The following is a 14,718-nucleotide window of genomic DNA, read 5'->3' as shown; positions in this document are numbered from 1 at the left end:
ACTACTTTGATCACCTTTTATCTAAATTTCAAAATTATAACATGATTTTTGTAAGGAAATTTCTCTCTCCTTTATGCATTCTTTTAACTGCAGCCAACAGTACAACACACAGAAACACACACAAGCCACACATTTGCCAAGTATGTCCTGCTATTTTTTTTGTCTTCACATTGTTAGCATTTGTGTGTGTGTGTGTGTGTGTGTGTGTGTGTGTGTGTATTTTACCAGGTGTCACTAGAGTAAAATTATATGGAGAATGTATAATTTGCTTGCATTCACTTTTCTTCATCTATTCTTTTAATGGAACAGTTCATGGATATGACTGTGTAGTAATTAATGTGGAAAGATACAATAGATTTACTGATCTTCAGGATAATATTGTCAACTCACTGACCTATAAGCAATGCATTTATTATCATCCCCATGTTAAAGACTACTCTTATATTTCTGTTTTTCCCTTGGTTTGAAGTAGAGCGTCAGCAATGTCTAATGCAGGGAAAAGTCTAACATAAAGCAACTTATTTGGGAATACTAGTTATTGATCTTGAGCTACTTAAACTGCCTCTGAAATGTTATATCTCTTTTTCTCTAACCAGTGCCACATACTTTTTTCTTTTTCTTTTTTTCTTTCTAGAGAAACAAGACATTTGGTTAGAAAAAACATTAATTTTTAGAATGTAATAATGTACGATTACAAAAATCTTCACTGCTATCTACTAATTTTGACTTTATACTTGGAAATAGTGTAGTTTTGCTTTGAATTGATAATTTGGTTGATTTTGACTTTAGAGTCTTTGATTATGGTGAGGAACAGAATATCAAAATATCATACTTAAATAAATTTAGACTATTTAATGTGATTGAAACCCTCTTTGAGTACACAGTTGACCAATTTTCAAGGGTGCAGTAGTCTGTATTTACCTGAATTTTTACACCTATAAAATAATTTAATCATTTGCAGTAACTATAAACAGCAAATATAATTTTTCTAAATATAAAATATCATTATAACATACAGAAGTAAATATTATATTGCTATAAAAATACAAAAATATATTTATGAATATTTTGGGACCTAAAGTATAACTTATAAAGTCATGGGATGTTTATGCAGGTTTTTACTTTGTATATAGTGTGTATTCTTCAAAAAGAATAGCAAATTATTGACCAGTTACATAAATTGTGCAATCAATGCATAACTATTAATAAAATAATATCAACTATTCAACAAGGTCAATTTTGTACTTTGTAGTAGGAAACCCAGAAGGTAATAATAAATATCACAATGAAACATCATCAGTAGAAAAATGTTAGAAAGTTTTAAAATTCTACATTTTTAAATATATTCTAAGTATAAAATTTCAATGATAAAAAATTTCTTGACAAAAATGAATCCAGAATAACTGAATAGATAAATGGACTCTTCAATGGTATATAGACTGCAGTGTCCTCTGATTAAATGTATGTGACAGCACCGAGTGTAGTTTGGTTATTGCATTTACTTTAAGAGTGCTGCCAGTTCTTACAATAATCACTAGTTTTGCATTCTCAAAAATGAACCCTGAAGAATGACTACAGTGTTCGTCATTTTGTTTTATGGTACTCATGGCCTTATGGCATTTGTTCTCCCTTCGGGAGTTTGAAGTTAGTAGAAAACATTTAACAAGGAATTGCATCCAAGGTCCATTAAAGGCACTAGATTTTATACTTTGCCCTTTTTTTCTTCAGCATTCACACTTTGCCTAGCATATTTTTAGAGTTAGGAGAAATTCATGGAGAATCAGCCTAAAAATATTTATTTTAATACTGTAAAATTTAAATGAACTTCCAGTCACTTCCCAAATGTGTTACAGAAAAATTTGGATAAGACTGAATCTACAAAACAAAAGATTGAAGGGGGGAAGCAGAGAAATCAATAGTAAAAAAATAACTAATTGAGTCTTTTACATGTATCACCTCCTCATGATGAATTTAATCATTTTATAAAGACTTTGTGCATACATATGCACATTTGTAAATATACAAACACATTAACTTGTTTGTATTTATCTTAATTAACAAGATATTTTTGTAATCAATTTTAATAAACTATGTCTTAGAAAAACACAAAAATTAAATGAAAGTTACAAATTCTTGAAAACTTTTCTCATCATATTTATACAATCTTTATACTATTAATATGCCTCACCAGAGCATTATATCTGTAGATGTTTATGAAACTATGTATATAAACCATTATTACTATATCTACAACTTACTTTTGAATTCATTCTGGAAGTTGTATATTCTAAAGATTAAGACAATATATGACCATATACACTTCATCAGAACTCAATATTTTATCACCCTAAATATCCTTTGCTGGCTAAGTATCCCTCTCCCTCAAGCTCTAATCATTTCTGAAAACCATTAATCATTTTACTGTCCTTGCAGATTTCAGTATTCCACAAAGTCATAGAGTTGGAATTAGTATGTTGACATATTTGTTTGAGTACTCCAGAGGAACAACATAAGTAGAAAATACAAACATTTATTCAAGAGGATTTTTTTAGTAAGGTTACAGAATGAGAAGCAGAAAAGTCCACAGTGATTATCTGTGTGAGGGAGAACTGGAAGATACAGAAGTTGTTCAACCCAGGATGATGGACAAGAAGGATCAAGGACACAGCACCAGTCCAAGATCAAAAGCCTGGAAACTGACTAGCGTGACATCTGTGTAAGTCTGCACTGGAAGGCTGAAGAAAGTAGAAACCGACAACCAAAGGTGATGGGAATCTTAGAGCTCTTCCAAACATGTGACTATAAGCATTTTTAAATGCATGTTGTCATTTATCATTGTGTTTGTTGAGACTTTTGCTCAAATCTTTTGCCTATTTTTGCAATCAGAATTTTTTTCTTACTGTTATTATAAAGGAGTGCTTGCACATTTTGGAATATTGCTTTCATTAGAGGTTTACTGAAGAAACATTTTCTCTCAGTCTGTGGAGTTGTGGCTTCATTTTCTTATTGTTGTCTTTTGCATGGCTGGAGCTTTCAGTTTTAATAAAGTGAGTGTTTTCAACTATTTTTTAATATCTTTGTTATTAGAGATATCATCAAAAAGTCACCTAGGCTTTCTTTTAGGTTATCCTCCATGAGTTTTACAGTTTTGAAGTCTATTTTTAAGAACATGGTCCACTTTGAGTTACTTTTTGTGAAGTTTATAAAGTTTATATCTACATTAATTTGTTTTACAACCAGATGTCCAGTATTTTCATGGTCATTTATTTAAGTCTACCTACTTTGTATGTGTTTTACCAATACACAGTTGATTATATTTCTGTGTTGCTATTTATGGGCTCACTATTGCATTCATTTATCTCTTTGCTTATTGTCTTGGTTACTTTTTACTCATTGCTGAGACAAAATATCCCACAAAGTGGGAAAGGAAAGATTTTTTTTTTACAGTTTTTGGTGGTTTCAGTCCATACTCAGTTGGCTCCAAGGCAGGGTGGCATGGCATAGCCGCAGTTCATGGAGGCTGCAAACAGCAAGGCTGAAACCAGCAAAAGAGCCTGACACACCGTCTTCCTGTCATTACATCACATCCTGGCTCCACCCCTCTGTGGGTGGAGCACTCAGACCATCAATCCAAGCACTAGACGATGAACCAATCACAAATGCACGATGCAAACTCATGAGGCCTGGGGGACACAACATACACCATGACACTTCCTCTTTCACCAGTATCATGTTATTCTGAACACTTTTTCTTGATAGTTACATTTAATTATTAACAACTTTTTAAATTTTTTTTTAAATTGTAAGTAGGCAGATTAAATCTCAAATTGCTTCACCAACCCATTAAAGTATCTAAAATTACCCGCAGCTTCTATTAAAATGCATATTTATTTTGAGAAGACTCATTGTAGATTTAGTACTGTGCATTGTAAATAAGCACAGGATGATGGTTCCTAGATCATATTTTTAAAAATAAACCAAAATAGCAAACTAACTTTGAGGCTGTTTAACCAGTGACTCTAGAAAATGTTCTTCTCTATTATACACATATATACTTTTTAATAAAAAAGGATAGTCTCTAAAACTTTTAATAAAATAAACACATCATCTCAAATAATCATATATCTATATTTTTACTTGATTTAAAACATATTAATATATGTTTTATATATAAATGATTCTTAACAGATGAACAAAGCTCCTGTAGTCAGACTTTATTTTGGAAGTCATTGTGGTCAAATAGCATGTTCTTTGATTTAAACAGTATTTTATTAAGCTTATTTAAATTTTATGTATATAAAATTGCTATCATTTTTTATGTAAGCCCTGGGATATCCTAATAATACATTTTGTCTACTTGGTAATAATTTATTGATGAGTAAAAATTATTACAATAATTTTTAGTATAATGAAATATTTGTCAACCTCTTGGGTTTCATAGATTTAGTAAATCATTTTCAGGAATATATAAAACTTATTAAAGTAAACACTAAAAGTAAGCAGTCTCAATACAAAACTAGAAAGGAAGAAAAGAAACCTAGAAAATGGATTAGGAGGGTAAAGGTCTAGTTTTTAATTTTAACTGGAAAAATCATAGAAAATTAGATTTATAAAACTATATAGAAATTTTACCAACTTATTTCTTGCATCTGATTGCATTATTGTGTTTTCAAGAAACATCATTTTCAAATTAACCTCCATTAAATCTCAAAGTATCCACTTGTTTTCAGTGACTTCATAGCTTTTCATGTCCTCCATTTTTTGTGTTTGAGTGTTGTAAACTATGATGAATTGGAAAAGATTGATTTCACTGCACATTAGATATTACTTGACTAAAAAAATTATATGTAATTAGGATGTTTAATGTAGCTGTTTTCAAATGGTTGGTAGATGTAGTTCCCTTCATCAGAATGATTAAACTTGCTTCTTCAGAAAAAAGATGTAGAGAGACGGCGACATGAACTACAAAAGCTACTCACAGAAATAATCCAGAAGAATTTTCCTAATTTAGCAAAAGGTAAAGATACTCAGATGTATGAAGCATTCAGGACCCCAGCCACCTACAACCCAAACAGAGCTACACCCAGGCATATAATAATCAAAATACCAGAAATCCAATATAAGAACAGAATATTAAAAGCTGTCAGAGACAAGAAACAGATCACTTACAAGGGTACACCCATCAGAATTACAGCAGATTTCTCGGCACAAACCATCAAATCACGAAGAGTGTGGGGGGAAATAATTCAAGCTTTGAAAGATAATAACCTCCAGCCAAGATTGAAATGTCCTGCACAACTATCCCTGGAAATTGATGGAAAAACAAGGTGCTTCCAGGATAAAGAGGAACTAGGGGAATATGCAACCACCAATCCAACTTTACAGAGAATACTTCAGGATATTCTAAAAAAGGAAAATACCAAGATTCCAGAAATAGTGGCAGAGAGGCCACAATGAATGGAGCAGAAAGCGAAATGAAGAAGACAAACTTACAACAAATGACAGAAAAAGAGCTCAACAGAAATGAGGCAGAGAAGACTGGATGATAGGAACAGCTATTTTGGAGAAAACAACATCATAATAGGTAATGCTGATTTAGTATCATCTTGTTTTGAAGTCTCATCAAGCTTTTGCTCTTCTGTCTCCATTGGTCTTAGCATGTTGTATCTTATTGGATTTTATTATATGTGATAGTATAAACAAAAACCTTTATAGACAAGGAGATTATACAGAAACTGTTGTTCATTTTCTGTTAGTTGATTCTAAATACCCTGTAATACTGTCATTCTCTTGAATGGTTTTACATTGTTTTGATATATTTGATGCTACAGTATATGAAGTTATACTCAAAGATTTCAAGGAAAGAGACAATATGGTAACTACATTTATGTCAGGATTATCTTGTGGTAAAACACTATTTTGCTTAAATGGTTATGTTTTTTTCTGCGCTGTTTTGTTGTTATGCCCTCTTTTATCTCAATCTCTATTTTATTATTTACTTTTTTATTTTTATCCTTTTAATTAAGGGAAAAATAAACTAAAAAATAGCAGGATATATTATAGTAATCCACTTTGATTTACTATTAACTTGATTTGAAGCCCTGTATTGCTCTCACCATCTTGTTTTGACTGATGTTCCTCTATTCTGTTTTGCTTGATAGTATGAGGTTCGAAAGTATAGGCAACAACTATGAAGATAGTGGGATTCATTATGACGCCCATTCTGGTTGACTATTATCTACTTTTGAAGACCTGTAATGTCTCCAATGTTTTGGTTTTGTTGGTTTCGTTCTTTACTATTTTGTTCAATTTTATTATAATTGATGATATAGGCAATTCTATTAGAGATAGCGGGAGGCATTATGGTAACCATTGTTGATCACCTTGTATTATGTTTTTACATTATCTATTATGTTCACCCTTTTGATTTGACTGACTCTCTTCTTTTATGTCACATTTGGTTTTACTCTCTTCCAAAAAATGTAATAAGAACTGTGGGAGCAATAAAACCCAAAATGTGTAATAGTCATTGTACAATAGAGAGGAAAAGAAAGTGCTCTAAACGATATAACTGCATGTATATTTAAGTGTATAAGATAGACAATGATATTACTGAGTTTTGTTGGATCATTGAACAGAACTATTTGGTCTCACTGTTTGAATGTCCACTATATAAGCTTTAATTTTGTAACTTGAACAAATATTTCTAAGATGACAATATGTAATTCATTAACTAGTGATTTCCTACTGTTTATTATTTTTCTGAAATTCTGTATAACTTGTACCCTTTCTTTGCTTTTTTTTTCTTTTTCTCCTTAAATAAAATTTTAAAAAAAATAGATGTAGAAATGATCTGTTCATATCAAAACAGTGTCAGAGGTCCTACAGTGTTCTCATTATGAACACATGCAAGCTAAATGTCACTGTTTCATTATGTATCAGCCCGGTCAAAGACAAGGAAAAGTACTATTATATGACCCGTGGCAACAGGACAAACTGGAGATTCCACTTTTGTATCCAGAAACTTACCATCTTCAGGATCCTCAGGGATTTGAAGATACATGATCCATCTGGCCACTAAATGTGTTTCTTTCACGTGATGGCAAAGCTATTATCTTGGGAACTCATGGTCCCAGAATTTCCCAAAAAGACAACATGGAGTAAAATCTACCAATTCAGTGGTTTCCCTTATCTTATTCTCATTTTCTCATTTCTAAGGACGTGGCTTAGAATATAGAAGACTCAACCCCTTGCTCATTATTGTGACATTCTGCCCATTCCCCATACTTCTCTAGTCTGGAAAAAACATTTCTCCTTTTTCCTTCTCTATACTCATTAGGTATACCTGACTTCTGTACAACATATAATCTCCATACTGCTAAGAAACACTAGAAACTAAACTGGTCTACCTCAAAATCTGATATAGAAATCAAGGGAAGCCAAGTGATAAAGGGTGAAAACAGACAGCATAATTTCTTTAACATGTCAAAATATCATTTCTTTTTGTATAACAAATACAACAGATACAACATTTCCTTGTGAATATATAAGACTTCCCAGGAAACTTCAATAAAAGCTTAAGTGCTTTGATATAATTGCATACTGTATTTTAAGTAAGTTATTTTGCCCTCAAAATTTTAGCAGAAGAGACAAAAAGCATAAACATTCTGGCATATCTTGTTTGACTGCAGAATTTCAAGTTTCTCATTTATCACTGTAAAGCAAGGACAATTTTATGACTTTTCTGTATGAGCTGCAACAATCAGCTACATACGTAGCTGTACATCACTCTTAAAAAAAGATTCTTCAATATTTTTCCCTTTAAGTCAAGCGCCTTGTTTCTTCAATAAACTTCTTGTTCAAAATGAAGAACTATAAAATAATAAAACCTTGTTTATTTAGCAATATTTTAGTTTTCAAGCAGGTTTAAAATGTGGCCTTTTGAAAACTAAGTGTGAGGTTATATGTTTTTCTTCTTAATTTTAAATTCCTTTAATAAAAACCTTACAAATAGTTCCAGAAAAAAGTCTACTGACAGTTTTAGTAAAAAGTGCTTTTCATGTTGCATTAGTAAATTTCAGTACTTTAAATTTTATGTTTTTAAAACTGATTTGAATTATTTTTAATACTGTTAACTGATATTTTAGGAGGCCAAAGTAATATAAATAAGTTAATGTATTTTGTAAAACTATTTGTTCAGTATAGACAATATTTTATCAGCACAGAAGTCAGAAATGATAAAATTGTTGAATTATACCACAAAATCCTTGTTATTAGACACATAGATCAAATACAGAAACACACTTAAACATTTATGTATTTAAAATGGAGAATTTATTCAGCTTTGATGAGGTCAGTAGTTAAGGAAATTAATGGTATTGAATAAATAGTATTCAAAAGAAAAAGGAGAACTGTAATCTCTGGAGAACTGCACAAGAAAGTACCAGGCTTAGTAAAGTAGCAGAATAAGTGATGACAAAGTCATGGATAAGAAAATTTACTGTGATTTTTTTGAGAAAGTGAAGATGAGACGAGGCAGGGGCACTGGATGAAGGGATTGTTCCATGTGAAACAAGCCCAGGGCTTTGGTATGTAGAAATTCTCTAATTGCTGGCCCTGGATTGTAGGAAAGCAGGAAGATATTATTTCAACCTGTGTGAGCTGAATAAAGGGCATAGTTCACCATACAGGATTTGGAATTTTTGGTTTGCATATATTTCCATGACAGTCATTTGGTATTGTAGGAAGTAAGTATCTCTTCAAGGAGCAGTCCAGGATTATTATATGTGTGATTACTGGGAAAGGATAGATAATCATAACGTTAGCTAACTCCTATGTGACATATAATAAAATCAAGTAATACATATAAGTTACATAATAAATATATTATAATGCTTTATGCATTTAGTAATATGTAATGTTTCATTACACATTCACAGGGTTATAATTACTCATTTTAAGACCAACGGCTTCCTTCCATTTGTATTTTATTCAAATACACTGTTTGCCAGTTTCCATCATTGTGACAAAATATTTACGTTAAAAATGTAGTTAAAAATTAGAGTCTTACATCAGTTGATAGCATCAAAGATTTCAGTCCATATTCAATTGGCTCTGTTGATATGGGGCTGTGGTGGTGCAATACACCTTGGAAAAACATGTGGCAGAGAGGTATGTTCAGTTCATGGCATCTAAAAAGCAAAGAGAAAAAGTGGAGGGTTTTAGAATTACATATCCCCTTTAAGGCACTTCTGCTAATATCTAACTTCTGATGTCACCATTTAAAGTTACAGGGCATTCTAAGTCACAGCCTTTAATGCATGAGCCATTGAGGAACATTTAAGATATAAACTAAAGCATACACTATAAAAAATATTTTAAAATGGCTTCTTATGTTGAATTATATATATATATATATATATATATATATATATATAAAACATATATGTTGTCCATATGCTTTGAAGTTTATATACATTATGAAATAAAAAAATCTAGCTAATTAGCTAGATTTCATTTCATTGCATTATCATTTTTGTGATGAGAACATGATCAATTCAATTGTATTTGTTTCATATGGAATTGAGTAGACAAAATTCAGAAATAAAGTGAGTAGTCATTACAAAAGTGTACTTTTTCTGAGTGAAAAAATGTAAAATGATTGTATTTGAGCACACCAGGCATAATAATTTTGTACTTTAAATAGGTGGTATTTAACATTTTGCTCACTAGGAAGCATTTAGGAGTCCTTACAAAGTGCAGAATTAGGTGAAATTGCAGACACAGTACTATTGATATTTCAAAAGCTCAAGAAACCATTTTGATATTAAACTACAATTAGAATTTTCATTATAAGACACTTTTTTGATTATAAGACACAATAAAATCATTAAATCAGTACAATAGAAATCATTAAATCAGTAAGAAATCAGTACAATAAAAATCATTAAAAGTACATTTTTCCATTAATGAAAGTTGAAATAATAATATAGTTCTAACTGAGGGCTCAAATATATTTCTATATATAGCCCTATAATTAAAATGCTGAGGTATTCTTCTGCTTTCTGAAACAGAGGATTCCAAGTTCTAATTAGGATAACAGTAATTAAATTATTGATTCAAAATCTTTGTGTATTCATGCCTTAATTGTCATTTTTTAAACTTGAACTTTAAGCCAATTGACAATGTTTATGAAAAGTTTCATTGTACTAATTTTATTGCAATGTAAATACAGGAAAAAATTAATACATTATTACAATAACCATCAAAAGGTTAACTCATTAATTAAAAATACTAACAATCCTTACTCTTGCTTCAATTGATTTTCAAACATTTCTTCCACAAAAATAACTTTTCATTATGCACTGTGATATAGCCAATGATTTGTGTATAAACATTGAAAGAAATGAGTGCTAGAGGTTCAGTATGAAAATTAACGGTATGTGAACAGCGGAGGTGGTCATTTATAAGTGTCCTTCAGATGGCTCCTGGGAGCATCACCAATTACTCTTCTTCCTCCTCTTCCTCTTCCTCCTCTTCCACAGCAGGGCCAGCAGAGCCCCCTGAGTATGGAAAGCCAGCAGGCCGGAACTCAAACAGGGTCATGGTGACCCGTTGCCACCCCACAGTGCTGCGCATGGTGCTGGAGGCCCTACAGGCAGGAGAGCAGCGCCGGGGCACCTCAGTGGCAGCCATCAAGCTCTACATCCTGCACAAGTACCCCACAGTCGATGTCACCCGCTTCAAGTACCTATTGAAGCAGGCCCTTGCCACAGGCATGAGCCGTGGCCTCCTTGCCAGGCCCATCAACTCCAAGGCCAGGGGTGCCACTGGCAGGTTCAAGCTTGTCCCCAAGCATCAGAAGAAGCCGCAGTGCAGCAGGAAAAGTACTCGGACAGGGCCTGCTGGCTCCAGCAAGAAAAAGATTGCAGAACCATGTGAAGCAAGAGCTTCCCGCAAACAGGGCAAAGCCCTAGAGACAGCCCCTCAAGGAGGCTGCAAGGCGAAAGGCACTGGGCCACAGCAGGTTGTAGCCAAGAAGGACCCCCCAAAGTCAGCTGGGGCTTCCTCAACTGTCCACAAGCTTGGCAGGAAGCCCAAGGTCTCAGGCAGCAGAGCAGGCAAGAAGACAGGAGCCCCTGGGAAAACTTCAACTGCAGCCTCCAAGGCTGGAAAATGTGCTGCCTCCCTGAAGGGTACAAAACCCGCAGTGAAGGCCGCCCCAGGGCCTGGACCCAAAGTCATTGCTGCCCCCAAAGCCGCCACTGCTTCCAAGGCTGGTGCCCCCAGGACCAGGACTCTGTCTCCAGCCAGGAAGGCTGGGGGCCCCAAGAACCCCAGGCCACTGGTCAAGAGGTCATAGTTATTGTACTCAGAGCTCAGCAGCTATAGGCCGGTGGGACTGTGGGTGGCTGGGCTGGAGTTTTTATTCCTCCAAATCGTTGCACTACTAATTTAACCCTAACTTATTTCTCAAATCATGACCTAGTTATCAATAAAGACACTGATGTATCACCAAAAAAAAAGAAAATTAACATTACAAAAGTCACACATGCTAACTTAAAATAATAAAATGAATTTGGAAGTACACATATAAGACTGTATTAACATGCTCAGATTCCAAATATTTTTCATACAAATTTTGATAAGTTTGACATGTAAAATAGGAGTGCTGCTATCTCATATTTCAAGTTATTTTTCCTCCACAATAGTGATCGTGGATTTTAAATCACATGCTAAGTCTAATCTATTAATACCACCTGACAAGCTGAATCAATATCACTACCGTTTTGTGACCCACAGTGAATTGATCTGCAACTGATAACTCCCTGACTTTTGTGGCTCAGAATGATGCAATTCCTCCATGAATTTTTCATTCATTCATACCAAAATGCAACACAATACTTCCTATATTCCACTAAATGAGAAACTTAGATTCAACATTCTATTCTAACAATCAGAAAAAAAATAACTGAAGGAAGAGGACAAGCTCTATCTGTTACCAGATTGAGAACTGTAAAAGAAGTGAAAGCACAGGACAACGAATTTGTCCTCAGCACACTTAGAGAGCCAGGTGAATACAGACAACCCAGTGAGTTACTTCAGGATCCTACAAATGTGGCCAAATGTCAGGGTAAGAAACTGTGAATTGAAGTTGAAGAATTTTTGGAAGTTCAGTGTCATTCTGAGAATTAAAATACTCAATGAGATTTAGCCACAATACTTTTGTGTTTTACCTAAACAAGTCTCACCTGGTTCCTATAGTAAATACAAGAGAGAAACTCTATTGTAGATTTAAAGATAGAAAAAGAATTATTTTGACCAGCATTTTCTGTACCCAACAAAGTTTTCTCAGTATAAATTATTTTACAAAAACTGAACTGCTTGGGTTTTTTCAAAGCTTTACTGATATGACATAAACAAAATATCTCCCTCCAATCTTCCATGTGACAAAAGAAAAATACTGACCCTTGCTTTTGTTTTTATTCTAGCCATTTTATTTCACTTCACGAATCTGTGGTGGTGGTTAAGGACTTATGTAATGTAAAGGTTACATGCATAGCTTCTCCAAAAGATAAGCGAGATATAAGACTGTAAAGTGTTTTCCTTCCTGCCCCTGCCTATAAGCCATTCAGAGTGCAGGTGGGGAGAGCTGAGATGGAAGCAAAGGCCCTGCCTGTGAGCCAGCTGGTGCATGGGGTGGGGTGAGGAGTACAGCTTCCCCTATGAGCAGCAAACTGACTCGGAGGCACTGTTGTTTGACTGACTTAGCAAGCCTAAACCAAGCAACTATTTAGAGGACAACAGTATGTAATATAGTAACTGTGGTACATTTCCTACTGTCTTATCACTGTTTAGATGCATTTTATTGCTGTTTTATTCCCCTTAAATTTAAAGATAAGGAAAAACTGAAGGAATTAGTGGGATCCAAAATGTACAATAGATATTGTGAAGGTGAAAGGGGAGGAAATGTCTAAAAAGGGAAGGTGGTAGCTATAGTTAATTTCCTATTAACTTGTTTTGAAGTTCTGCATCATTTTCATTGTTTGGTTTGGTTTCATTTTATTCTGTTTGTTTTGTTAGATTCTATTGTGTCAGGTTGTATGGGAAATTATTTCTACGATAAAAAGATATATTATGGTAGCCATTGTTCATCTCCTATTCTCTTGTTTTGAAGTCCTGTATCACTGTATTGTGTTTTTTGATTGCTTTTATTCTGTTGTTTTGCTTGATATTATTGTCTTATTGTATGTACAGCTATTTTAAAGATAATATGAGATATTATGATAGTTGTTGATTATCTATTACCTTGTTTTGAGAGTCTGTATTGCTTTCATGGTTTTGTTTTGATTGGCTTTATTCTGTTTCATTTTGTTTTGCTTTGTTCTCTTTAAAGTAAAACCTTAAAAATCTCTCATTCATTAACATCTTGTTACTACATTGTCAAAGCCTTATTTTCAGTACTTCACCATTAAAATGTAAAATCACAGTTAGGAAGACAGAGTCAGACTCAGAAATAAGAGAGTCATTAGTATGATTAGAAAAGCAACGTAAGTCACTTACGATTAATGTGCAATAGGCTATACTGGATAAAGAAAACAATACACAGGACTAGGTGATCAGTGAAAAATGCAGTGAGTATGCTAAGACACAGCAAACAAGAAACATAAGACACTGAAAAACACTGTGATAGAAGCAATGTTCATTTTGTCTTAACTGGTAGACTGGACATTGATGAGAAGAAAAATTTTTAAGCTTCAGGATATTTCAATATTAACTTCCCCAGTTAAAAGCAAGCAGAAAATAAACTAGAAAACATAACTTGAAATAAAGTAACAACGTTATTCAGTTAAACATAAAAGTTATAAATGTGCATAATATGAAAAGATGAGAAACATAAGAAATATAATAAACAGACAAAGACTGAAAATTCTCCCCAGTTAATATTGATAACAAGGGGCTGGGGATTTAGTTCAGCAGCATAAGTGCCTGGCTTGCAAGCAGGCAGTTCTGACTTCAATCGCTGGTACCTATAAAAACAGAAAAAGACCAAAAAAGAATATTGATATCAGGCCAGAGATTATGAAGCTCAAAGAACTCTAGTATGGATAAGTGCCAAAGAGAACTGTACTCAGAAATGTTACTTTTGAACTGTAGAAAACTAAAAATAAATATTTTGAAAGAAATCAGAATAAAAATGCAGAGACACAAACAGAAACACCATATTCAACTACTTAAAAATAGTCTAAAAGAAAATAGTAGACTAAAATTTTCAGATGTTTCTAAGATAAAAAGATCTGGAATTCGGTACCATGAAAAATTATCCTTCAAAAATAATGGAGAAGTGTACACTTTCTCAGATAAAAAGAAATTGAAGTGTTTTCATTAGAAGATCTATCTTAAATTTCAAAGTTCTTTAGATAGAAGAAAATGATACACACAAGAATTTGACATAGCAAAGTAACAGCACTGGAGAAAACAGTGAATGTAAAGCTAAAATGGTAAAGAAAGTACAACTGTTATACTAAGAAATAAAGTGTAAAAAATAAATTCAATACAGACACTAAAAGATGCACTAAGAATGAAAGACAAAAATAGGAAAAAAGAAAAATACACAATGCATAGATGAGAGGAAGACTATAATAGATATTGCTATTATATCAACAAAAATATGAGTGTCAATAATTTAAAAGAACCATTAGAAAATAACAATCATCA

At 33.1% G+C, this 14,718-nt stretch overlaps 1 protein-coding gene across 3 annotated transcripts in view; it reads left to right on the top strand.

Annotated features, from left to right (window-relative positions):
• Positions 1-13,417, top strand: part of LOC101789052 (histone H1.8-like) — a 109,515-nt gene extending 96,098 nt beyond the window's left edge. Inside the window, exon 9 of one of the 3 annotated variants that reach the window (XR_010045576.1) lies at positions 10,545-10,732. Coding sequence is in view for 2 of the 3 variants with exons in the window: in XM_063243226.1 (XP_063099296.1) it covers positions 10,481-11,362 (882 nt within the window). In the remaining variant the exon portion in view is untranslated. Of the gene's footprint in view, positions 1-9,189 lie in introns of those variants that run through there. The other 2 variants (XM_063243227.1, XM_063243226.1) reach the window with 2 other exon arrangements.
• Positions 13,418-14,718: the final 1,301 nt, after the last annotated feature.

The sequence above is a fragment of the Cavia porcellus genome, unplaced genomic scaffold (genome assembly GCF_034190915.1).
Source record: "Cavia porcellus strain 051 isolate PalLab524CR breed Dunkin Hartley unplaced genomic scaffold, mCavPor4.1 scaffold_35, whole genome shotgun sequence".
Taxonomy (NCBI): Eukaryota; Metazoa; Chordata; class Mammalia; order Rodentia; family Caviidae; genus Cavia; species Cavia porcellus.
This window is presented reverse-complemented; position numbering and strand designations above follow the sequence as displayed.